We start from the raw sequence: 27804 nt of genomic DNA on the forward strand, positions 1-27804 counted from the left end.
CAAACCAGTGCAATTCCTGTATAAACCAGAGGTTACATTTATTTACATAATTCGGAGTGCAAATTCTGTATCAGTTCACATATGAGAATAACAAACTGGGAAGTGAGATTTCCAATTAACCTGCGTCTACAAGAGATTACGATAATGAGGAAAACACATGGTGATAACACACAGAAATTGTTAAGCACCTGCTAGACAATGACATGAGATTTTATATGGTACTTCTGTCCTTGTGATAGTCTGCTTTTTTACAGTGAGAAATAAGAAATGCAAGTCAGGTGTGCTCTCCATGGCACCCTGCTCAGTAAGCAATGCTTGTCCTTGGGTACAGTAGGAAAATGACATGACAGGCATTTTCCTTATTCTGCAGTGTCTGGAGTTGATCTAGGACAAACCAACTGCTCCTTCCCTTATACGCTTGTGTTTGTGTGGTCAGGGACTAGCTTGTTGACTCGTGATGCACAGCAGAAGGCAGCAAACATGCTTGAAGTAACAGACCATTCCTTCCAGTCATTAAGTCCATCACAAAAGCATAGCCTTAAGCCTTTCTTCCTTCCTCATTTTAGAGCTGTACCTCAACTTACTTCTATGCACATCTTTCAAATCCACAAGTTCCCATGTCTTCACCATCTGCAAGCACTAGCACCTGTGACCCAGATGAAAGGGAATCTGACACAGGTAGGTGAAGCAAGGACAGTTGTAAGTGCCCTTCACACATCTAAAGATGCTTAATCATCCAAGCACTTTCTTACCCAAACCTCCAATAAGCTGCCTTTTTGGGGTTTTTTTCTGCTCTATGAGCAAAATGACAATCATTTACTTCACAAGATGGATATGCTCAGAGGGAATTATCACTGATGCTTCCTTGCCAAGAAAAATTACTTTCAGGCTTTCCACACAAACCCTCATTGAGTGTTTGCCCATTTGCAGATATTCCCCCATCAAATGATGTCTTTTAAAATCCAGGGGAGTTAGCTTTGTGTTCTTTTTTCAGTACTTCTCCACACACCCAGATTTAATGACAGACCATCCAAACAGCCAAACCCCCATATTAACTGCTGAGCTACCTAGCCAGAAAAAAAAAACCCAAAACAAACAAAAAGATAAAAACCCAACAAAACAAAGGATCTTCATTGTTTTTAGGCTTCTCCACTTGGTTTGAACTTAATATCCTGTTTCTTGAACCTATTGAAGAGCTTTGCTTAGGCATTTGTGATGTTCTGTTATAGATTGGCCTAAATAGTTAACAGTCTTTCTTCTTCTGGCCATTTATCCACACAGTGCTCAACCACACTTCTTTCTGCCTTTTTTTTCCTGTTATTCTCACTTTCTATGTTTTACTTTTACCTATTCATCCAGAAATTTCATAAGCTGTTTAATTTTTTTTCCTATCATGTATACTAGATTCTGTCCCATCATTAAAGGCTGCAAGACAATCAGCTTTCAATTTGTGATTTCTTTTTCACTGCTTATGTGAAAATTAAACACTGAAGATGGAAGATGTGACAAAAATTCTTCATGAACCTGTCCTGATTATTTCAGAAGATGACAGCCACCAGGCTCAAAAATGCCTATGTTGATTTGATCCCTTTTTATTTTAAGTCTATTTCACAGTATCTCAGGGTTGTGAGAAGCTCATTAGAGCAGCAAAAAGTGCTGCTATAATAATGATGCAGAACAGAGAGTGAGTCCCAGTCTGAGCTTCAGCTGCAGATGTTGAAAGAGGAGGTGTAAGCTGAAGGCTATATACACTTAATAACTGAGGCTGACTGTTAGTAAACTGACCCATGTACCATGCATGCACAGAAGGTTTCATGAACAGAATGTGATATTGTTTTTTCTTTTTTGCTGTATTACAATAAGACTAAGTCACTAATCTCATTCTAATATTTAAACTGAAAATGTATGGCCATTGCAGGGAAGACAACAACTGCCTGTGATTTCTGAGATACATCTAGTACATCATTTGATAAATGGCCATAAAGTCCATACCCAAAGAAAAAATCATTATGGAAGTGTGTATCAGTTTGATCTCTTCTAAAAAAGTCCAGTTATACAGCTATTTTTTCTTAAGGATATTCTGATTTCACTGCCCTTATTCCAAAATAGAAAATTCCTTAAATACATTTACCATTAGTGCTAAGATAAATCATTCTGTTTAGCAGGTATCACTGAAGTCTGTTTTGCAGGATAACAATAAAAAAAATTAAAATACCTTTGGAATTTCCTTTGAACGGAGTCGATGCAAAGTGCAGAAATGAGCCACTGCATACTCTAACAGTGCTCCAAAAATGAAACTGAAGCAGATACCAAGGTAGACATCAATTGCCTTAATAAAGCAATTAGCATGTGGGAGCGAAGTTCTGGCTCCCATCATCAGTGTTGTCATAGTAAGTACTGTGGTAACACCTGTGGAATGCAAAAAATACAGGTTCTGATAAAACACAGATAGCAATGAGGGCCTCTACTGCAAGGGCCCTGTGCAAGACAGTTTTGGCTTTCTGAACGTCTAGTATGGCACAGCAATTAATGTGTCATGCTTTGGAAAGGAGACTTTCAAATGAACTTGTGATTCTCAAGTTAAATGCTTAAAAACACTTATGAGAAGTGTTTGTAAAGCTGAGAAGACTGTAAATTAAAATGAAAGATATTTTGGTGTCATACAATGTATATTTATGATTAACACATTACTACTGCAATACTGTGCAAATTCTCCTTTGAAAATATTCAGTTATGATTTTGCTCAGTGCAGTTGCCCATCTGATGTAAAATCTTTCTTTCTCCTGTATTCTGTAGGAGGGTTTTTCCCCACCCCACCTGCACTCTGATCAAAACTGATTTGCACTATTTCCCTTTCAGAATATCCTTTATTTGAAATTAATTATAATTAATCTCTTTTCATTCTCTTATTATTCATCTGTTAATTAGTATGTATCATTAAACGTCACAAAAGTCTCACATTTCTGTCTCTGCACACCATGTGGTTGCATATGTTGAAATTATTTCCAAAATGACTGAGGTTTTTTTCCTTTGCTTTTAGCAGCCTCCCCTGCCTCTAAATCTCCTGTAGTTCCTGAAGACATTTTCTTAGGAAAAGAATAGCAAGGTTTTAAGCGGAGTCTTCAGGATGTACTGAAGATGACAAACTAGAAAACTAGTTCCATAAAACTCAAGCATTTGCAACATTTGAAGTGGATGCCATGTACATGCAATAAAGAAAGCATCTTAATGATCCAACTCTTGGTTTGGTTTGCTGTGTTTTATCATCAGCTCCTCACCTATGCAGATTCTGGCTGGAACTGATGACTGGCTTATCCAAAATGATACCCAGGAGAGCACAACCAACAGGATTGATGGCACATATGTCTCTAGTATGAAATACAAGATGTTTCTCTTCAGTTCAAAGTGAAACACTAGTTTCGGGTAACGTCCTATGGAAAGAGCAGGAAAAAAAGATACTGTGAAGGTATAATTCATTAAAAGTTCTTTAAATTACCAACCTGTACTACGTTTGTGCATTACAATGCAGGAAAAGCCTAACAAACAAGCTTGAAAAAACACAGCTCTGAAAAATCCTATCATGAAGACTATAAATTGAACTGATGGATAAAACCAAAATATGTAGCACCCAGTCACCGTATCCAGAGTTTCATTAAAAACACCTTGAATTGGAAATTCAGTGAGAATTAGTGAAGGCAAAAATAAATTCACCAATGTGTGGAAAGGATGTTTCATTATATAAAACAAGGCAAGGAAATTTGAAATCACATATGTATTTAGATGTGACTATTCATAAAGAATGAGCTACTATATAAACTAGCATAAAAGTAACTGTCATTTCAAGGTAGCATGGGTCCTTACCTCACATCTCTGGTTTATTTTGCTTTTCTTTTCATTTACTATTGCTCAAGAAGTGGTTTAAAGGTACCTTCTCTGATACTGCTGACCTACCTCTTGCATTTCACTTAAAGCCAAACAATATCTTTGCATCTTCACTATCTGTTTTTTATTTTACATGAGTGCATGAGTGCATTGAAGTATTTGTGTTGGTCTGAGCAGTATCACTGTTCTGGCTTCTGAGTGAGTGATTTCCAGAAAATGAATATTTGGGCTCACAGAGTCAAATACGGAATTGGGTTTAATAAGGGGACAGCACATCGGTAAGCAAAGCCTTTGTTGTCCAGCTCAGTAACTGAGCAACATTTGGCTATGTTTGGGCAGCAGAAGCACAGGATCTGAAACTGCTACCAGTAAAACAGATCGCAGTAAGGAAAAAGCTTGCTTTGTGCTAACTTAAATGTGATTAAAAACTACTTAATCTGAAGTTCCCAGTTCAAAATCAAGTGTTAAAGTGTTTGCTTTTAATGACATCAGTTTTAACAACTTTCACAGCAGGTTATCAGCGAGAGCTTGAAAAGTTGTCGTCAGATAGGTTTGCCTTCATCTATATCAATCCAACAGATTATGGTCTCCAGGACCTATGCTCATTTCCAATGCTGCATGCTGTGAGATAGGACAGAACTATAGAATGGTGAATGCACTTTAGAAACAACAATATATGATCTGACAGCCTATTTGTGCATCCCTTAGGTGCACTGTGAGACATCAAGTCAAATAAAAGTACTTTTAAAAGCTTGAAGTGCAAGTAACAGATGTCAAGAAACATCTTATTGCTCCCAGTCTAGCAAATGGATGGTTAAATTTCCGTGTTTAAAAGTACTGTATAAATTTAATTGAGGGAACAACAAGGTTTCACAGGATTCTTAAAACCAGAATGATTTGACTATGTAGTCTGATTCTAATCACGGGCCTTTATATTTCCCCAATTGTGCCTTGCTTTGAGCTCAATCACTTTGGTTGAACAGAATTCACCTTTCACACAGACATCTAGACTTAATCTGAGGATATCCAGACATGCAGCATCCACCATTTCTCTTAGTAAACCATTCTGTGTGTTAAAAATTAATGCCTAATTACTTAGCTGACTTCAGTTTTCTGCTGCATTGACTCTGCCTCTTCACTAGTGGATTAAATAGTCCTTTGGTACTCAGTTCTTTCTCCTTCTGAATGTACAAATACCCTGTATTTAGTGTTCCTCTTTAAGTTCAACATACTGAGTTCCCCAAGTTTCTGACTGATAGAAAGATAGAAAGATGGACAGTAGACTTTATCTCCATGAGGCAGGAGGGACAAAGATGATTTACACCTTTATCATAATTTTTATGTGAAAAAAGTAACATTACATTACTGTACCTCTATCAGTACTGTGACTCTATCAATACTGTGATTTTTACCAATACAGTTGTTTCAGTAAAAGGCATTTTGCTTACCAAAACTGATTTTAAATGTAAGCAGACCGAAGTAAGGCACTCAAAATTTAGGACGTGAAAAACTTACAGTCCACTGTGCAACATTATTTCTGCTTCTGTTTGCATTCATCCTTGCACTAAATGAAGCACTACCACCGTGAAAAAAAAAACCTGTCTGTACCATGAAAGACTGTAGCATAAAGCATAATTAGGGAAAGAGAATTAGGGTTGTACAGACAATTGTAAATCTGTGGCTTCCTAGTATGGAAGAGCAATCATTTAAAACCTTATTAAAAACTGTTCAGGATTTTATGAATTTTGCTTGCAGTCTTCTGGGCTGCTATTTAACAAGAACTCAAAGCAGGTACCTTAAAATAGAAACAGAAGATTTTCTCTGCAGTGTTTGTACTGTCATTACTGCAGCATAGTATCTGCCAGCACACAGAAGGACAATGGCGCAGTCACTGCAAGTGAGGGAAGGCTGTCAACCCAGAGGTCAGGTGAGATTACAGAGGGTGCAAACCATCAACAATCCTCCACAAAAGTTGTCTTCTGTTTCTGTGCTGACCATAGGGCACGATGCGGTTCCATGTACGCAGCAAAGGGGAGTGAAGAGACTGGACTATGCTTCCTGTAGAGAATACCACAGGTACTTGGGGGTTTCTGTGGTTCAGCCTTCAAGCTTATCTTTAAGAAGGAAAACTCTGAAATAGATGATACACAATAGCCATGCAGAAATACCCTCTCCTCTTTAGCATCCTACAACTGTATCTCCATTCACCTTTGTATAAAAGCCAAGTGTGTTCATGGGAAGATAGTTCAAAATATCAAATGTTTTGCCACTTTGCTGCGATTTCCAAGTGTAGACAAGCTCTTTGAAAGTTCCTGTGCTTTTTCGTGTTATTTTTCCTGATGCCAGAAATTTCTGAAGTAATGTGAATAACAAAGAGAAACAGAGATGTAACAGCTTATAGCTGAGTGGCTTTTTGGGGAACAAAGAAAAGGCATTTCTCTAACCTTGAGGTTTTCTGCTTTCTGCAGAATCCAAAGACACATCATGGACATGACAATAATAGCACCAGCATTTCTCTAGATTTCAGAAGACCTTTTAAAATGGAAATTTTGAAGCAACCTTGTCGTGCTTTAAACCCAGACAGACAGCTCATTCACTCACTCCCCACTCCTTGCCCTCCCCCAACTCCCGAAGGGATGGAGAGGAGAATTGTAAAGAATGCAACTCCCACAGGTTGAGATAAGAACAGTTTAGTAACTAAGGTATAACACAAACCACTGCTGCTACCACCAATAACAATAATGATAAGGGAAATAACAAGGGAAGAGAATATAACACCTCACCACCCACCCAGCAACAACTTACCCCACCCCCCCCCCCCCGACCAACCGAGCACCGACCGATACCTAGTCCAACCCTGCAGAGAGCGAGCCCTTCCAGGTAACTCTCAGTTACCTCCTGGGCATGACATGCTGTGGTATTGAATACTTCTTTGGTCAGTTTGGGTCAGGTGTCCTGTCTGCTTCCCCCCAGCTTCCCCTCCTCCCTGGCAGAGCATGAGGCTCACAAAGTCCTTGGTCAGACTAAAACATCAGTGTTATCAGCTCTGTCCCCAGGTCGAAATTCAAAACACAGCACTGCACCAGCTACCAAGAAGGAGAAAAATGACTGCTACTGCTGAACTCAGGACAAACCTATATATAGAATTCATATGAACTTCTGTAATAAACTGAAGTAGTAATCAAGAAAAAGTATGCAATACATACTTAGCTTGCTAAAGAAAGGAGCAATGGGACAAAATGAACATAAGGAAGTATTACAGTCCTTTTTTCACTTACACTCAACAGGTACCAAAAGTTACCATCTTTAAAAAGAAACAAAACTGATACTCCTATTACATGAGTTGCATATGAGATAGTAATCTCATTGCCTTTGACATGCACATTTGAGACTATGCTGCCATCAGCGAGATCAAAAGTGAAACCAGTTCATGTTATCTTAGTCCTGGCTTTAATACAGTTAAGTACAGCTCAAGTTGACGCCTCAAAACTGTCAAGTTTACCCCTTGCTTGAGTCTTATTAACAGCAAAGTATCGCATAGCATCATAGAAACACAGGTTGGAAGGGACCTCAAGGATCATGTGGTCCTACCTTTCTAGGCAAATGAGAAGATGCTTTTTCCTGTAAGTTTCTGGCCTATGATGGATGTCACCTCAGTGTGCGACAGCTCTGATTTCAATTTGATAATGTGATGGAAATAATCACTGCAAATAGCTATCTATGAAGCAAAGGCATAATGTTAGCACTTACCCGCTTACAAAGTATCAAATTACTGTTTCTCAGATGAATCTGAACTTAAATGACTGATAGTATATATATGCTACACCTACTAGAAGGTAAGCTATTCTACTTATGACCTACTTAGGTCACCCCACAGCAAAAGAAGATTAAGCAGAGTTACTTGGGCTTTATAGAATTTACTAGATGGCAGAAGTACAAACCAGACAGTATCTATAGCTTGCACATAAGGAACAAATCTAGATAGCAGTCATAGTCTGCATACTTACTCCAACTCACAATACTAAAGTAGGCATGAAAGAAAGTGAATTTCAGTTGGTTCCAATTGGCTACTTTTGTTTCAGTATCATAAAAATTGTAACAGCATAGACTTTACCAGTAGCTGAGCAGGTCTAAAACAGATCTTTCTGAAAGCAAAACCTAGTGTATTCCTCTTTGTAACTTGCCTTTGAAGTTTGGATTTTGGCTTCTAAAAACAGCATTCTCATTTACAGTACTGCCTATCTGAAACTTTGTATAGATCTTGCCATAATACTGGTAACTTTATTAACACTGACTATTGCTGCACTGCCCAAGAAATTGATATAGACCTAAACAAACAGGCTTCCTTATCACCCTAGGTCATCCATTTTTTTTATTATCCCATTTTTCTATGGCGTCTCTTCCTGGCTGATGGCAGAACACTGCATCTCTGCTCTTTCCTGCTGCCCTCTGATCAGCAAATGGTCACAACAGAGGCACCTGAACAAAGGACTGATGCTGTATAAATGCTGTCAGCAGTTCCTAACTTCCACTCTAGTGTTACAGGATGGGAGCATCTTCCCCACAGTTACATCCTGTGGACTTTTTGATGAACTCTACTCCAGTAAAAGACTGCTCCATATCACTCTTTATGTAAGAAGCACTTTGGTATCCTGCACATGGATGTGCAGTCAGGCACAAAGGCACATTCTTCTCTATCATGAAATATGCATGCTAACCCCTTGGGTGCCAGATTAAATGTGCGATGTACATCTCACACAAATGCGTCAGTGTAACTCTACCAATGCATCATCATCTTCTCTTCTTAGAACTTTTAAGGGCACAGCACAGGAAAGCTTTAAATAGAATTTTACTGCTTTAACCATGTGCTGAAAATCTTGCTTTCAATATGCAATCTTTTATTGTTTGTTCATTTACAAAGGTGTGAGTAGTGTCCCACTCTTACCCGACAAATAAGTTGTGCAACTGAAATGCAATTCTCTGGGTGATGTAGTAAGATAAGTACCTTGATTGAAAAGTTTGATTATTATCTAATAAACCTCCTGAGCCTTGGGAAACTGCAGGTAGGCCTCTAGGACAAAACAAGGCAATGCCTGTATTTCAAGAGAAAGAGACTCTGACTGATGAACACACACTCTGTGTAAGAGTCTGTTATATTTATATACTTCTATACATCCTTTATAGTCTATATATATTTTGCATACTTTTTGATTTTCAGTTCACTAACTATCAGCTAGAGCAACTCACTACTGGCTTAGTACTGCCTCCACCTGAGAAGCAAATAACATGGAGTGGCCAGGGGCCAAATCAGTTTCAGCACTGCACATCTAAGCAAGGTCTGACAGCATCTAGCTCAAGGAGGCTAAAGCAGGATTTGTGACAGATGTCAAAACCCTGGCAGTGACTGCAGATAAGGAACAGCAGCCAGCTCCCTTTGCCTTTTCAAGAGGGCAAATGTCTTGTCTTTGTGCATCAAGCAGCAGAGACTGACTTTATGTTTCTGTCTCTTCTTTCCTTCTATTCTACCAAAATAATACCATCTGAATATGTCATTTTGCTGCCTTCACGCTTCTCTAAGTGGGGATGTGCACCAAGAGCCCTGACTACTTGACATAACTCTCCCTGCCTTCTGGGCTCAGGCAGAAGACAGTGTTAGACTAGACATGAGCAAGCTGAGCCTCTTCATTCCTGCTGCTGCTGAATACTTCCAGTAGTGAAAGCAAGACTTCAGGAAATTTGCAGACCAGAAGAAAAGCCATCAAGAGCCAATTAGCCTCAAGTATTAAATTACATTTTTGCTTTTTTCCCCAATTAAAAATGTTAACTGAGATTAATTAGCTATCACTTGCTTTGAACACAGGAACATTTATTGAGTGGGAATACATGGGGTCTGCCCAGTGCCCAGTACAGCTCACTGACAAACATGATGACATACCAGGGGTCTCTTAAGAGAAGAGTGTTACCACATTGGAGAACAAGATTAGAACTCAGAATTACCCCAACAACTATCAGAAACAGCCTGAGTAAAACAAGACACAATTCAACAAAAGCAAGTACAAAGTTCTACACTCAGATAGGGATTACCAGCTCCCCAAAGAGAGTACAGGGAATATGTAGCTACAGGGCAATAAAGGAGGTGCAGTATTAGAAGAAATCACGATTTGAACAAGCTAAAAAAAAATAATTTCCTGCAAGAAAGCAAATATCAACCCAGAATGGATAAAGAGGAACAGAGTTCATCAAATGCATTAAGTGAACTCTTCACACCTTGGAGGACATCTAATGGGAGCAGGGTACCCAGTTTTGGGTGCTGCATGTCAGCAAAGATAAGAGGAAAACGATAGACCAACAGCAAAGACAGGAGATCTAGAAAGCTGGTTATATATATTAAAAAGAGGGAAACTGTTGATGTGAAGATATATCTGTCTTGAAACAGTGAAAGACCTGCTGAAAAATAGCAAGAAATTTGGATTCCATATCCATATAATGGGTTTGAAATGCAGCAAGGGCGATCAAGATTAGACATGAGGAAAATATACATGTAATAATCACCAGAAAGAAAGAAAACTTCTGGGGAGGTTGTGAAGGAGACAGTTTAGAGTTTTGACTAACTTACTCCTTGAAACGTCTGTCAGGAAGTAGGCTGTAGGTATAGATGACCTTGCCTTGCAACATGAGAAAAGATTAAATGAATTCTTAGAGTGTGTTTCAGCGTTATTGCTATGATTATTTACACAAAAAGATAAACTTTAAAAGTCCTTTGTTGCTTTTATATTTTTTCAATAAGAAAGCTTTTTTATACCACTATTTATTACTCTAGGAATGCAGGTGGTGTTAGCTACACAGCTAAAATAAAAACCCGGCACCCAGTGCTCCAGTTACATGGGTTTGGGGTCCAAGAGCAAGCAGAATAAGGACTGTAGATGAAGACATGTAGAAAACGGTTCTAACAATTAATTTGCCCATGTCCAAAATGAAACTGGTCTGTACCAAAACAAAACCAACACCAAACCATAGTCAGCAACATAGCTAACATTATTCAAAGTGACTTACTATTATGTGGTTACAACAATGTGATTACCATTCTGTTGATACATGCTATTCTACAAACAAGATTAATCCACAGTGCCCTTTTCTTAAATTTACTGAAGTTACTTATGCAGGAATTTTGCTGACTACATTTTAAATTTGGCTGTCAGTGGCTGTACATGAACTTAGGTTTTGCACTGTTGTACAATATTGCACTTGCACAGCAGCTGTACTGTTTGTTCAAGTTCACAGATTATCAAACCCTGATTGCTTTTTTTGCTGCGTTAGGAAATCCTGCACACAGTTCTCTTGTATCTTTAGCTTTAGCTTTTTGAATTGCAACTGTTATAAATAACTGTTATTTATAATGTAACTTATTTATAAAGTAAGGAAATGCAAAACATCATTTTTCATTTCAAAATTGATTGTATCATTCCATAACCTGGTTGGTTTTTTCTTTTAATATAGGTTACAGTAGACACTGCTTTCATAAAAAAAATAAAATGAAAATTTAGGAAATACCACCTAATACATAATGACTCAATAGAAAATTAAAAGGATTATGAGATTTCATTTTAAAAGTACTGCACAGCACTTGAGAACATGGCATTCTTGAGCAGGAGATTTGAAATAAGCAGGTGTGGGAAATTTTAATATAATTAAGTTACATGTGTTAAAATCTATAATTACAAGGAAAAGTGGCTTTTGACTTTATACATACAATTCCTGCCAATATAAACGGAGGAAGACAGCATCATTTACTGAGCAGACAAACACAGTTCATCCTATCATGTCCTTCAGTTATAACTGGAAATGGATTTTAGTCTATTTGATAAAAAAATAATAGAAGGTCTTTTGGCTTTAGAGTCTGGACTCTGTGACAGGAGATAGTGACAATTAAGCAGGTTTTCTCTTCCTATTTTCCTGTAAGGTGAACAGGTCCTAATACCCTTCTCGGCAGAAAAGCTGTAAAAGATGATTCTCCTTTGATTGAACCTGATGTTGCTTATCCAGAAGCTGTAAAAAGGAGGAAGGCAAGAAGATGTCACTTATTTAAGGAGCAAGATACTTTGCCATCCTGGAGCCTGCTAATATGTATTTCATTTCTATTTTTATATCTATTTAGAGAACTCTGACTTTTAGCCTGAATTAATACCTGGAATTAGATCACAGAGTTTCTCTGTGTTGCATTATTAAAGCAGAATTACCCAGTAATGGAAGAGAGAAACTATATTCCTGTAATTCAGAATCAGTAACATATCCCAATGAAACTACAGGTTTTAAGGATGTGTGTGTCTTTATTTAAAGAACATCAGTTGGCTTGTTGACTTCAGCAGAAGAGAAACTGAGTAGGCAGTGAAGAGCAGCAATGAAAGACCCAAGAGTAACACAAAGAGCATGAAGCAGGTTTGGCAGGTCTCGAACTCTCTGAAAGCCCTTTTGAAATCTCTGGGAAATAAACAGAAGCAGACCTTTTCCTGAGGGTAAGTCTGCTGTTAGAGGAAACTTTCTACAGTGGTTTTCTAAGATCAGGAAAAGAACAGGTCTGAGGTAATGCTTCTGACCCTTCCCTGGGCTGAACAGAAGCTGCTGCAGATAAGGAGCAACTCCTACATGGATAGCAAGCACTATCCATGAAAACCAACTTCTTGCAGTTGTTCAAGCACCCAGCACATTCACAGAAATTTCCATGAGTGAATAGAGGCTTTTAACTTCCCTAATAAAGCCAGAATGGCTGTTTCCAGGAGGCTGGGAACTGTTCTGAACTGGGTACCCAGGGTTCCCCATCTCTCTTCAATTTAAATGACCAATTTACAGGCTCTTCTTCCTTCACAAGAACTCTGGCTTTACATAGAAACAGTAGTAAATGTCTTGTTTATCGTTCTTTAGGTAATGTGTATCCTCCAAGAAAATGCTCAAAAAATCTCAATCTCAGCTTGGTCTCTGCTGGTAGCAACTGAAAAAGTATTTACAGTTTCAAGATTACAACCTAGTAGAAAATTAAAACTGTCAAATCCTAAGAGAAAGCCATATGCTCAGTGCCATAATGCTGCTCCATTTCCAGAGCCATATTGCAAACTGTACCTAGAAAGTGTTATAAGGGTGTTCTTACCTGTCTCATATACTGCTTCAGACACAGATGTGAAGTGGTCTTCTACTGTGTATTGTGCCAGTTGGAGTGTGTCCAACCCTCGAACTGAATCATTTCCTCTAGTCCAGTAAAACATGACATCATTGATGTTATAACCCCCTGTAGTGATACACAAGCCAAAAAACGTGTTTATTTTACACAATAATTAATTTGTGTTAAGCACACTTAGGGTTCAGCTGTTTCTTATTTGTCTGCCTGAAAGTACAATTAGACATAAACAATGACGGGGTTTGGCAGAGTGTAATGCCTGTTTGCAACAAAACTCCCACTAAAATGTGAAGTCTTGTAATTTAAAAGCTGACTTTTTGGAGGTGGTCTTTTTTGTATCTTTTATTCTAGTATAAATGACAAACTAGTAAAAGAGATTAGTACCACATGGTATTCTCAAGGCAAAAGCTCTTAAGCTTTAAAGAAATAAAGCTTTCCTAAATTACAGCACTGCCAAAATTCGAACCAAACATTAAGAGTATCCTTTGTTGCTTCCCAGGATGCTGTTTCTTGATGCAGTGCATTTGGTCCCCATTCCCAAAGAAATGAAGGAGTGAGGAGAGCAGCATCACTGCTGCATGCAGGCACTGTGCTCTGAACTGGGCTTGGGTCATCACTCGGGACTTCATTTTGGCTAAGGAGCTTGGATGCTTCCCAAGGACACCAGCTTAGTTGCTTGTGTTTTTGCAGGCTCAAAAGCATGGCACACTTCAGGGGCCCCAGGAGATATCCTCTTAACCTTCAAGTAGTAATTAGAAGCTGAGACAGAACATGAATCATCTATCAGAAGGCAACTAACTGTATTTTGCACACACTTGTCAATATGCAGCACAATCATAGCTAAAATACCTCCGTAGCTTTTTCCCATTCTATTAAAAGGCAGGCAATTTTCAGACTAGTGTATATGATTAATTCAAGATTATGTTAATGTAATTTACATGTTAACAGGGAGCATTTGAACAGCTTTTCCTTTAGCTTACTTAGATCAATCATTCTTGTATTTGACAGACTTATATTGTGCAAGTGCTAAGCTTAGGAGATAGAAACATGAGCGGATGATTATTTTTAGACTTCAGTCAATTGTAAGTAAATTACAGTGAGGAAAGAATGCAATACATTGCACAAGGGTATATGCTGCAAAAGGAACAAAGCGCTAGAATCACAGAAAAGAAGATGCATTAAAATAAAAATGGCAGTTTAATATTTTCAAGTTAACAGCTTTGCTTCTTGCAGTGACAAAAAAAAAGACCTAATTTCCTACAGCTATTTAATGCAGGAAAAACAGGAGTTCAGAAATTTCATTTCAAGGAAACACTGTGCTCGTTGCCTATTAAAGTGACAATATCAACTGGAAATGCTCTCTCCCTGATGACTCTTTAAATGCACATATTGTTTTCACTATCACTGGCAGTTTTCTGAAAAGGTATCATGACCAGGAATCTGTTCACATTATCATATGTATATAGCAATTAAAGCTAAAATGCTGTTGTGTCAAAAGACTAAGCCAAAAGCATGTGTATCCAAGCTAAGTTTTCGATTCCCTAAAACCACATGCTGGGAAATCTCCCAGATTTGGGAGACAAAAAATAAAAGTAACATTTCCTACAAACAAAAGATTGCATTGTCCTCAGTCAAAACAAAAAGGTTCATAGAAGCAGTTTTTATTCATGATTTCAGGCATGGGTTCGTTTTACTTTCCCTTAGTATAAATGAACTGCAGCTCTTTAAATAAAGCCTAAAGAACTAGAGAGCACCACAGTAAATATTTATTTTACAGGATATTCAGTCTTCCAAGTTGTGTGAGATGGGAAAGGCGATAACAAGCACATCCCCAAATGGAGATTGTTTTGCTTTAATAGAGCTAATTTTGTTACAAATTATTTTGATTAGTTGAACAACAGTAGGTTTTTCCTATGAAAATTAATTGAAAATACTAATTCCAAAACTCTATTTGTGAAGGATTTTCTTGGGATAGACTTCCCAATAGTCAGTAAAGTTAAATAGCACAGTGCAAAGTTATTCTTTATTTAGGGGATTAATATTTTACTAATTATAAAATATTTTAAAAGTTAATAGAGACAAAATCCTTAAGCTGTGTTATATGGCTTTTACAAATAATCTCCATTCTCTTTACATGACGCTGAGTTTTCATTCTAACTAATTCCTCAAGCCCAAAATGTCCCATTCCTGTACTTCACTGATACAGGTACGAACAGCTAATGTCAACAGGGTTAACTACAGGAATAGTAAGTTTTGGATTAAACATTCATAGTGCCTAATACAAATGAGTTCTTTTACCTTTCTGTTGCTAATTTTAATTTTCCCTGATTGTCAAGCACAAGTTAAGTGCCTTCACATGGCTCTTCACTGAATAAATGCTAAAGGACAAGTTCAAAAAGGAAATTAAATTGCAGAGATGGGCCCAAAATATGAATATGTATTTGGACTGGAGGCTGTGTGGGGAAAAATTGAGGAAAAAGGCCTTTAGCCCAGGGTGAATGAATGGTGGTGCTCCCTAACACATGGCAGAGAGCATGAACCCCTTGGCAGCACCAACTGAGACAGGAGGCCTCCAAGTCCCCATCTGTTGCATCTGTAATACCAACAGAGTGGCAATTCTCTGTCTCCTAACATATGCCAGTACTACCTTCTAAAGTGTTGCAATAACGGGAAAAAAACAACAAACATTTTGGCTGAGATGTATTTTGCTGCATAGAAAGCGTAAGTCAACAAATATTATTAACTAGTTACAGTAGAATAGCACATTGCAAAGGCCACTAGGGTTGCTTTATTGTGTAAAGTCATTACTTGCCATGTTTGTCTTTACATTGGTAATCACTTAACAAAAAGCCTAACCTTTGTTTCTGCTCAAATATTTGCTATATATTTTACTATTTATTTATAAACCTCAGTATTTCTGTGGATGTGTAGGTGTGTTGAATTCACAATTCTTAATTCCAGGTACTGGTATTTGCAAGCAGTATTCTAGGATGATCTATAGATGATTCATCTATAAATTGACTTATCTCAAAGAAAGTACTGCAGTACACTGAAGAAAAAGGGCCACAGCTAAACGCACACTCTTTCCTTTTGTATTTGTTGCTTCTAGCTGTTTTCCTCAAAACTAAACACCAATGTCATGAGAACATTTGTGAGGACATTACCATGTTTTCCCCTTGGACAAGAGACGCTTGTGTGCTGTTGAAAAAGCAGATGGAACCATTCGGGAAAACACTTATTTTCAATAATATAGGGAATTATTTTTTTAATCCTGTCAAATAAATTTTAAGTTCCTGTGGGACATATATTTCATTCTGGAACTAGAGAAAATATTAAATGACTCACTAGGCAATGCTGTTGATGTCAACCAATATATGTTGATTTTCCAATATGCTATTCCAAAGGAAATTAGAGATAAATCCAAATTCTAATTCAAATCACTACTTATTGAACAGACCATATAAAAGTGCTGATTCTAGAGGGACTCCTGTGTGAGGAAAATTTTGGGGTTTATTTCCTTTTGTTTCCACCCAAAATGAAACTTTGCAATCTTCTAATTGTTCATTATCAACAAGAGACAAAGAATACATACACACACTTCTGAAATTATAAAGAGTAAAACTTGACAAGTACTGAAAAGCCTCCCAAAAGACTTTGAATATGTGTTGACATATATTGGAACATGCATTTTCATCTTACAAAATAGTTTATTCTTTAAGGTTATCCCATGCAAAAAAATATTTTCCTAGAGTCTTATGACTAACAGAAAAAAGCTAATTAGAAGCATGCACATTTAGGTATTTGCAAAGTAACCATGCCTCAAAAGTATTAGCAAGCATATCTTAATGAAAATTATAAGGATATGGATTGTTAAAATGAGAACTTATAAAGGTATATTTAGTTTTGGTCCATCAACCAATGACATTTTTTTCCCAGGGCACTACCACAGAGGCAATTATGTAAGTGATAGCACGATCTGTATGTATCCATCTCAAAACAGAACTGTCTATGAAATTACCTTTTTTCAGTATGAAAACAGTAAATTAATTAAACATGAACTCTATGCCTTACAAATAAGCCTTATTCCAATATCATTCTCTCCTAAAGGAACTGTACGTAGGGAGGGGAAAATACATACTAGCTGAAAGAGAAGAAAACTGTATTTTCTCAACCTGTGCTGGAAAATATCTGCTCTCAGAACTCCCCCTGAAGACCAACGGAATAACTGCAGGTTGTGCAACAAAACCAAACCTAAAATAATCTCCTGATGTTTTGTTTAATCATTAATAGCATGGCAGCATTTCAGTACACATATGCTATCTTCAGTAATGCCTCCTGCATTTATCATTTTATACAGACGCTACTACAATTCAATAGGAGCTGGTCACATACTGTGCCTTGGCTTCTTCAAAAATTCTAGCCTCTTTGGTAATAATATCTAGCAGTCCTTGAAGAAGATCACAGATCTTTTTCTAATTGTATAAAAATAATAAGGATTAAGTGTCTTACAGCTTTCCAGTTGCAAAGTACACGTCTGCTTATCCATCGGATACTTGGTCAGATCCATGCTGCATGCAACAGTTGCAGTGATCCTTGAAACAAAAGAGCATTGCTAATTATTAATGGGATTAAACTGTTTATCAGTAAAAATAAAAATAAGCTATGTATCCCTATTAAACTAATATGTTCATTCAATTATCTATTGCAAGGAGGAAAAAATCTAGTATTTACTGGTAATAGCACCCCAAACAAGAAACCACTCTCGAACAGCTGAATTTCATGGAAATCTAAAAAAGGCCACCCCTTGTTCCTTTCTCACACTGTGTATTTTTCTTTACTGGTATTTTGTAACATATTTTACAATTTTGTTATATTTATCAAAATCATTATAAATGATAATGTGCAATAAATAATGCAAATCAATAATCACAGCCTGCTTTCCTCTGATGATTTCATTGAAAAACAACTGGAATGGCAAAACACAACTCTTGCATTTGGTTTGAAAGTAAAAGGGTCTATTTAGAGAAGAAAATGAAACCTATTGTTCAATTTTGAAATTTAATCATCTGGGTCAATAGCACTGCATATTTTTAAGACTAGAAGATCATGTGTATTCTACTTTTACAAATAGATAAGTTTCTTAAGCATAAACTTACGCTAACTTGTAAAGTTTAAAATATAAGTACACATCAAATATGAAGGCTGGTATGCAGCATATACATACCGTAGAGCATACAAGACTGTTCCATTAGGGTATATTCTTATAAGACGATTCTCAACAGTGATATCATGAAGAAAAGACTTTTTTGAATCAACTATGAAGGTATCTGGTACCCAAAGCATTTCCACCAGCCGACCATCTAAGCTTAAACTTTTATTACCATCAAAACAAAGTCTCTCATCAGTCCATCGCTGCCTTAGAAATATGGTAGCCGTGTAGTCCTGAAAGAGAAAAAACAAAATTATCACACAGAGCAAGCCTGTTTTATATTCTGTTTTACAAAAGTATATGGAAACAGCTGCTAGGCACAAATAGCCCATGACTCCCCATGTCCTGTTCTTAAATGTTGGCATTCTGAAAGCAGTTGTACTGGCTCTTGCACTGCCAAATTTTCCAGCAGTTGATGTGAGGTTGACATCATTACAAAATATTATCTTAAGTACACTTTGTTCTTACAGCTATTGGAATTTTACAGTAAAAGCTGCTAGCCTAAGTCCATGCCTATAAATCAACTGAAGTCATCAGTTTTGCAAGCAGATAATCTGTCTCTGTAAATCGTTAAATCTTAGAATGATTTATATAAGTGGCTGCAAACATCATTTTGTTCACATAAACTACTAAATAATGCATTTTTTAAGAAAACTTTGGAGAAAGTTGCATAAATTCGTATAGACAAAAGGACAAAAGAAGTTAGTGGAATAAGCAGTGAATAATCTTTTAGCACAATTTATCCTTTCAGCATCACAAGGGAAACTGTACCAAATTTACAAAGACCTTGAATATAGCTCTTAGCCAAAGTCACCTCTAATTCAGATATACTTTGAAGTCTTATAGTAAAATCATGTTATTTCTTAGCACTCCTTTAATGAAATTTTGATTTTCTTATGTGCTTTTATCAGGATGATAACTTCATCTTAGATATTGACCTTACTTTCCCCTTTCTAAATACTATCTAACACTTAAGTACAGAGGGATTCTAATGTTCAATTTCTGTGGAAACCTGAGTAATGAAATGGTGAGATACTTTTATATATTCTAATTTTTATATATTTAATTTTAATATATATATTTTTTATATTTATATATGTACACGCTTCTATAGACACAAAAGCACACAAATATTTTCTAATATTGACTGATTCACTATTTTTGTCTTTTATTTCTAAGTACCAATGGAGAGTATCTTTAATTAGAAAACTCCATTTCATAGATTGTTCAAAAAAAAAAATTACACAAATTTAATGAAACACAGCTGAAATAAATTCATGTGAAATAGTAAAAGTAAAAGAAAACCAATACTTGTTCAGCTGTGCTTAATCACAAGGAAAGGGAGTGGCTTCAAAGTCACATGAATCTATAACTTTCTGAAATGCATAAAGATTTAGACATTCCATCTGGAAAGTAAAGATGGTTCTATATTCCTTTCATGACAATTAATACTCAGTAGCAAATTTCTGTTTGTATGTGAGATCTGTGATTTATATCTGCATTTCTCTACTTATTTTAATGCTATAACCACTATCTGTAGTGAAAAATAAAATTCAGTCTCCTAACACATATTGACTGCAGAAGGCGACTCAAAGTCGCATTGCCGGCAGCTGTAAACACATCAACAAGCAAAACAAAACAGATTGCAAAAGCTACAATACCATATTTATTTCTGATATCGTATCAATGCTTGCAATATCCAGACTCATTCCAACTGACACGGGACCATCTGCAAAAAAAGAGAAAGTCAGAATCTAGCACAGGGTTTTTTAATACTCAGCGCTCAGGAGAACTGGTTAGAAAATCTCCCACAACATGATCCATTTTCTCTAAATGTTCAAAGGAAATTTTTTAAAGGAAATAATCCTCAGACTTAGACTATGAGAGGTTTTTAACAATTTCATAACCAAAATACAATACTTCTAGAGTAACAGTATCTTGGCTTTAATAAACCTACTGTATTTCCTAAATATTTCCTGGTTTAGATGATTTACTTTTTTTCCAGAAACAAGATGCTGGAGGAAACACTGCACAACAAGGTGTGGAAGGTACAATCCCCAAGGAACATCACACCCTTCTGCTCCGAGATGCAGAGCAGTGGAAAGAATCCTTCCAGCTGCAACATCTGGTGCATCAGATGTTAGTGAACTAAGGGGTTGCACCTGGCAATGTCACATGGTTAACATCCAGATGGGATAGCTGAGTGACTTTATTTACTGGATGTTTAAGAATATATTGTTTATATTGTGTCACTGCATTTTAACTTACTGCTTTTGACCACTAGCAATTAACTTGTGATTTAAGCACTTGCATTTATAAAGGGAAATTTGTAATTTTATTCTCCTTTTAAGATCAGCTGAAGGTTTATTCACTGTGATTAAATACCTTAGTATTTTTATTCTCCTTTTAAGATCAGCTGAAGGTTTATTCACTGTGATTAAATACCTTACCTAAGTAGTTGTCATGTAATGTTAGTACGTTCAGATTCTTGCTTCCTTGTGAATACATTTTACAGTGTCAGAAGGAAGATCATCAGCTGTGTATTTTAAAATGCATAAATTATGCAGAGCTTTCATGGGAACATGACATTATTCCTGGTTAAATATGTGCAGAATAATTAACTAAGTACATGTACAAGGAAATTCATATTAAATAAGTGCATCTTTCCAAGTAATTGAGAAGCAGAGAATGCAGTACTGAGAAATCAGATATTTTAGATAAGATCTAGGTAGGTGATGGTGCCAGTATATCGCAGGCATGCTGCTGAAACCCTGTCTTGGCTCCTTCAAATACATTAGGTATAGATGTCCCCAAATGGGATCTAGAGGAAGACAGGGTCCAGCTTTACCCCACTGACTTGCACTAACAAAAAATGTGTCATTCTAAGTGGTGTAAGTGTATTGGTATGTTTATTTTTTCCAAAATAGTTTCCATGTGTAATGCATGTGTCAGCGCTGTTAAACATCTGGCACTTATGAAAGAATCTATAAATGCTTTGTTCTGGACTCAGTTGAAACTTCAACTATAAAACTCCAGCTTAAAGCAGAACTGTGGGCTTGCAGCACTCCCTGATAGTAATCAATGTGTTTATTATATACTATAAACTGTATGTTGGAACTGGAAAAAATTGTTCATCTATTGGAAGAAGGCTTTGGAAGTTAAGAACAAGATTGTACAACTTAAAAGTTCTCAGACCATTGACAGATTGTTCTGTTCTTTCCATTCTTTTCAGGTTTTGATATCCCAAGAATACATTTATATTTGTTCCTCAGAGATTATAAACTTGACCCTCTAGGAAACTCCACCCAACTTTCTAGCATGCAACAGCAGCAGAATTAATTGGTACTTGTGCTTACCATTGTATTATATCATTATTACAAGTGAAATACTGCCAGCCTCAAAAGACACATCAGATGCATAAAATTCTTGAATTTAAAAATAAGTGTGATTTATAGCCCATTTTCTGGGGATTTTGTTGTTTGGAGTTTTTTTCCAAGCCTTCCTGCAGATTCCCATGTATCTCATTACCAACAGTCACAAAAGAATCAGGTGGAACCTCATCATGCAAGGCATATACTTAATAACGGACCATCCTTGGGAGTGTTCAGCTGGTGATGTGGGAATTCTGATTGGGAATAATCAGACTCTTTCCTATTATATCATATTTTGTTGATAGGAACAATTAATCCTTGCCTAGTCAAAGTGATACAGATTAGGGGAAATGTTCATTAGCAACATTTAATATCATCAGTGCTATTGTTACACATCTGAGAGGAAAAGCTGACTTTCCAGAATGATTACTGAAATTAAATTAGGTTTCATTTTTCTGGAATCACAGACACAGGACTTTGTGCATTGCTTTCTTCCTTCTTTCCTGTTACAGTATTTTTCAAAACACTATTGAGTACCACTGGAATGTAGTGTAGGTGACTCCCAAAAAACATCTACCTTAGGTTCAGAGGTACTTTAGGCTCAGACTGGTTGTCCTAGCACAGACCTGCCTTGCAGTTCAAGTGCTAAAGAGTGGTACTGTAGTCAGCACAAAACCACGCAGCTCTGCTAACCATGACAGTCTCCATAACCCAATATCTTGTGCTGTGCAGCCAGCCTGTCGAGCCAAGCGCTCAGGAAAACTCAGCAGCAAATTACATCCCTTTCAGATACAGCAACATGCCAAAGAGGAATTGCGCAGGGGGCCGGAAATCATGGAAGGGCTCTTTAATAACACAATACAAGCTGTTGAGAATAGCTTTGCTTTAACAGTTAATTAAATCAGAAAACTATTAATAGTTAAATGCTGGGGTTTTTTTTGTGTGTGAGGCTAAACACAGTTTATGGTTCCTTACTAAATAAGCAGATTATTAATAACAGAATGAGTCTCCCCACAATTATTCACCAGGGTTTTCCCTGAACTTCCTCTGAAAGGTCGACGTCATGTCAGAAACAGGGCAGTAGACCAGATGGGGCAGTCAATTCCTACATTTCCATATGTTTGACAGAAATTGTATGTATAATGGCAGCTTCAGAAGAAATTGGCTGATCTTCAGAAGAAAACTAAAGTTAGTCTGTCCTGCATTAGTTAAGAGAATCTTCAAAACATGGCAAATATCCACCAAAGGGTGTGCCTTGTTACAGCAAGGGGTGCACAATTCAATTAACATATATTTTAACTTTTACTGAAATTTATGTACAAAACCTGTTACTTCATGCACTTTGCAGATATTCACAGTAACCCCATATGGGAAATTAGCCAGAACAGTGGCAGACAGCACACCTAAAAATTACGTTTGGTTCACTGCAATGATCACAGTCTGTTAATCTTTGCACCAAAAAAGTAAACCACCACTGTGTCACATAGGTATTTGTAACTTTGAAGACCAACTACTTAAATCAGTCTGCACTATTGTGACCTGCCAGTGATGAGCTATTAACAATAGCGCTTTCATTTAGTTTAAGAAAACTTAAGGTGATTTTGATATTCGGAAATATCTCAAAAGGGACAGCTTTTTGGAAGAACACCTTACACTTGCACGATATTGGACAAAATACTGTGCAACTCTAACTTAGAAGGAAAAGTATGACCAGAATAATTTACTGTAGGTTCACTAAAAACTGAGGGTTTTCTGCCTCACTGTCAGATTTGCTTTAGTTTAGAGTGTTATGGGACTTTTAGATGAAGTAGTAAATTAAGCTTGGATTTTTTTGGTGCATTTAATGTCCCACCACAAGACGTCTTTCTTAACAAGCACATGTTACATTAAGAGACTGGACAGATTAAGACAGGCCTTCTGACAGACCTCAACTGCAATTTTTGATGCAAAGACATCAGAATATAGATCCATTTATAGCAGGAATAAGCTTCAATCTTATTTGTCCACATCAGTGATCTTTAGTCAGTAATGTAGTTTCATTGGTACAGTTAGTGAATAAGACAAAGATTGGTAGGGAATGTAATAACAGCTTGTTAAATCATTTGTCAAAAAACCCCACTTTAATATAGCCAAATGCCAGCAATTAATGTGGTGACAAATAATGCAGGCAATATGTACAGGATAGGAACCTATCCTGGCAAACAGCACCATTGAGAAGGATTTAGAGGTTGTCACAGATAATCATTTCAACATGATCTTTCCGCATTACGCTTTGGCAGAAGCACTATTGCAATGGGGAGTAATACATAGAATAAAGTTATCTTGCAATCTAGACTGTACTGGCAAGACTGTTACGAGATTACTGTGACATGATTTGTTTTCCACATTTGAATTTAAAAAATTGTGCAAACAGCAGACAGAGTTCAACTGAGAGAGAGAGAAATATTCCAGAGAGAGAAGACAAAAACCTCTGGAAGCTTAGTATCAAAGCTTGTAACATGGAAATTAAGGAACAGCATTTATTCAGCTCCTCAAGAAGACAGAGAGGTGACTTGCCCAGTGTCAGTAAGTGCACAGAAACACTATCCAGTAGGTAAGCTGTACACATTCTTTGACTAAGCAAAGCAAGATCCCAGTTTATGGAAGCCATAGGCAACATAAAACTTCAAATAAATTGATCTTTGTCTAACTGAACTTAATCACTGTCCATCGTTTAGAGGCTCTAGAACTCAGCATTTAGGGGCAGGGGAGAAAAATAAACATACAAACACAAACCTACATGCAGGAAGCTGGGTTTGGTGGCAATGATTGTCTCGTAGTGTCTCTTATTTCCATGGGAAAGGAAGGAAAATATACATTAACATCTGTATGCTGAAGTTTATAGCTTTGCAGTCACTGATTTATTAAGTCACAATTTCAAGGATTCAGTAGGGATTCAAAAGATATTTTTCCCAAATATACAACTGGCTGGACACATTCTGGGCTTTTTGCCTTTCTCTGAAGGAGAATTGATACAGAAAATAGTCTTTAGATTATGATCATTTGGTGTTTCATGTACTCTGTGAGGTAGTCTCACTAAATCAAAGGGTCTTAGACACAGCTAATATTCTGACATCTCCTGGTCTCTTTTGGGTGTATACTGTAAAATTCTGAGGGCTAAAATGCCTTCATCTAATTAAACTCATAAAACCCAATATAAACAACATTTGAGGAAAAAAAAAAAAAACTATGACTGGTCTTGCATAGAAGGTTGGGCTCAAATTTAATTTACTTTCTTGAATTAAAACCTTAAGAACATGAAATGTATTACTCATTACAAGGCTAAGGAAAATAAACTTTTAAATATAGTTTAGAATAACTAATTTGAGCATGACACTTTCCTATACCACTTGAAAGCAGCTTCCATATTCAAATATACTTAGCTGTGACCTTTTCCTCGTCTCTCACTTTTTAATGAGAACACTTAAATTATCACATTCAATCACAGAACAAAATCTATTCGTATAAAATTATTTACAAGATTTAATGCATCCCTTAACACCTCCATGTGCCTGATCCAAGGCTCACTGAAGTCAGCAGGAATTGCTCATTAATTCAGAGAGGTTTGGCACAGCACCTAACGTTACAAAATTGGCCTACACAGTTTCAGCAGAAAACCTGGTGTTGAAATCAGCTCGTATTACTGAGATAAAGTTTCAGGGTTATGTAGCACATTTAAGGGAAATAACTATGCATTTTTAAATCCCTTATCTCAGCTCTTCGTTAGAAGACTTTCACATCTACTTACAGTCTAAGATGGTTATTATTACGATAAGTGGTACTATCTACTAACACTACTACAGAAGTATTTCATACTCCAGTACAAGTAACGGTTAAAGTCATTCTAGAATAGGTAATTTTTTTAATTCATTAATGGAACTGCCTGGTTTTAGCTGTTCAGTTTATAAATACTGAGCTGGTTCATCAAGCAAAAGGGGAATATAAAAATGCTATAGTTAAGGAAAAAGAACATTCTTAATATTTGGATGAGGGCAGAGGCAAATAACCATTTCAGCTGGGATTTCTCTGTACTAAACATTGTGTAAAAGTAACCAAAGGTTTGGTAATTGGTAAATGTCACCCACCAAACAAAAAATTGTCTGCAAACCTTTGACATACTAAGACTGTTTTCAACTGATCTAATTTTAAGCACCTAATTTATGTGCCTAGAGATGGAAATGACGTTTTGTATTGGGCATAAATGGCAGCCTTTAAGCAACAAGGGTCTGGAGGGGTGGTCTGAGGGGAGGAGATGATTTAAGGCAAGGTTAATCCAGGCTTAAAATCTAGAAATCTATTAGTTCCCATCAACGTAAGGGGAGAAGCCAATTTCTGTGTTGTTATACAGCTACTGGATTCAAAGGAAAAATATAATGTCCTTGTTAATGACACTAGCTGAGTTGTATCCTCTTAGGTAATTGCCAGTCACCTGCCAGTCCCAGCACAAGGACCAAGCATGAACAAATAAGCAAATGGAGGCTTATTAAACTAAAGTTATGAGCTGCCGTAAGATTTCCTTGACTGGTAAATATTTGTGTTCCTCCTGGCTTTAGGAAAAAGGGAACCCTATTTTATGATCATTTGTTTATACCTAACGCTTTCTTTTCAGGACTAACAAAATCCAACATTTTGCTAAATATTAAGGAGTTCGGTGTCATTGGTTTTTTTAAGAGTATGATTGTATCTTGGCAGCAAGCATCCTTCAAAAATCCATATTTCCCGCTTGAAGAAAAATTTCAAGGACAAATAACTTTGAGGTGACTTTGAATTATGTTATTCTACATTCAAGCTAACCTCTGGCCCACTCACACTTGATATAAATCACATTTCAGTGTTCCATTATGACTAGCTAACATTAAGCTCAAAGCATTTTAGATGCCAACAAATAATACCAACTAGTTTTATGACAAATTTCTTTACAGATATTTATGAGTGCATATCTAACTGACCACACAAATAAACAAATATGCATGCTTTCAAAAGCAAAGGAATTTTGGCACAAAAAAAAAGGGGAGCCAAATGACTTAGAAGGGTGGCTGACTTTAGGATATTATTTTTAGATAGTTCCATGTATCGACATACACATACTAGGTTCCCATTTTATGCAAATCGTTTCATGCACTTCAGACAGTAAACACAGGGTTAATATGCACATACATCCTTTTCTGTGCACATTTCTAGAAAAACAAGTTTATAAGTTTCCTTCTCAGAGTAAATCAGCACTGATGGGTTGACACAGAGCTATATCATATTCAAGAAAGTAAGGATTTTCAGGGAAAAAGGATGGTAAAAATAAAAAGGCACGTAAGAGGTATAAATTACTAAATTACTGTAGCCATTGATGTAATTCTGAGTAAAGCCAGTTATACTGAAATCTTTCTCACAAAGAACAGATACAAGGTACACCAGCTGCAGGCAGATAATATCCCTAGGAATAAGGAAATTATTAAATAGAACAAAGCTAGGATAGCTGTGGTCACACATAAACTGATTTGTTAAAGTGAAGATTCAGGTGGTTTACTAGCTCTGCTTCTGAGGACAGGAATAGCTCCTCCCAGATCTACATCTCATCCAAGCTGCAGCCCACTTCATCAGCAACAGAGAGGGGTCAGGGCTGCAAAGACACCATTCCCCAACCCAAGCATACATGTCTCTTTTACGTGGAAAACGGTCCCAAATGATCTTGCCAAAAGCTACAGGTCCAAAAATCACAGAATCATAGAATTGTAGAATAGTTAGGATAAACACTTCCTAGATCATCCTAACCTAAATTATTCCTTTAAAAAGTAATTTCTCACAGAATTACCACGCCTGACAGCACCAATAAAATGCATTTTTCAGATTCTTATCCCATTCCTTCAGTAGTAGGTCTAATATAGATCCTGACACACAGTGTTTGTACGCCTGAGCTCTAGCGAGCATATGCAGCAACAGTGGCACTGTCTGGAAATGCTAGACTGTCTCTGCATATGACAGAATATCTGCACTTGAGCTCCTCTGGGATTTGTAAGCAAACACAGAAAGTCCTTAGCATCCCTCGAAACAAAATTCACAGGCAGAAAATGAGCTACAGCTCTGCTGCATTGTTACAGCCGAGAAAAAAAAATAAGCTCACATTAGGAAAGGGAGATTTG

General features: G+C 36.9%; 1 protein-coding gene across 3 annotated transcripts in view; it reads right to left on the reverse strand.

The window, feature by feature from the left end:
- Window positions 1-27804, reverse strand: part of LOC133222598 (gamma-aminobutyric acid receptor subunit pi-like) — a 47163-nt gene that overhangs the window by 4270 nt on the left and 15089 nt on the right. For all 3 annotated transcript variants that reach the window (XM_061372395.1, XM_061372394.1, XM_061372396.1), the window contains 6 exons: window positions 19922-19989; window positions 18276-18493; window positions 17561-17643; window positions 13025-13162; window positions 3279-3431; window positions 2216-2409 (listed from right to left, as the gene is read on the reverse strand). In XM_061372395.1, coding sequence (XP_061228379.1) covers window positions 2216-2409; window positions 3279-3431; window positions 13025-13162; window positions 17561-17643; window positions 18276-18493; window positions 19922-19989 — 854 coding nt within the window. The remainder of the gene's footprint in view (window positions 1-2215; window positions 2410-3278; window positions 3432-13024; window positions 13163-17560; window positions 17644-18275; window positions 18494-19921; window positions 19990-27804) is intronic.

The sequence above is a fragment of the Neopsephotus bourkii genome, unplaced genomic scaffold (assembly GCF_033783945.1).
Source record: "Neopsephotus bourkii isolate Nb327-2 ecotype Australia unplaced genomic scaffold, CSIRO-AGI_Nbou_v1 NB_1615, whole genome shotgun sequence".
Classification (NCBI taxonomy): domain Eukaryota; kingdom Metazoa; phylum Chordata; class Aves; order Psittaciformes; family Psittacidae; genus Neopsephotus; species Neopsephotus bourkii.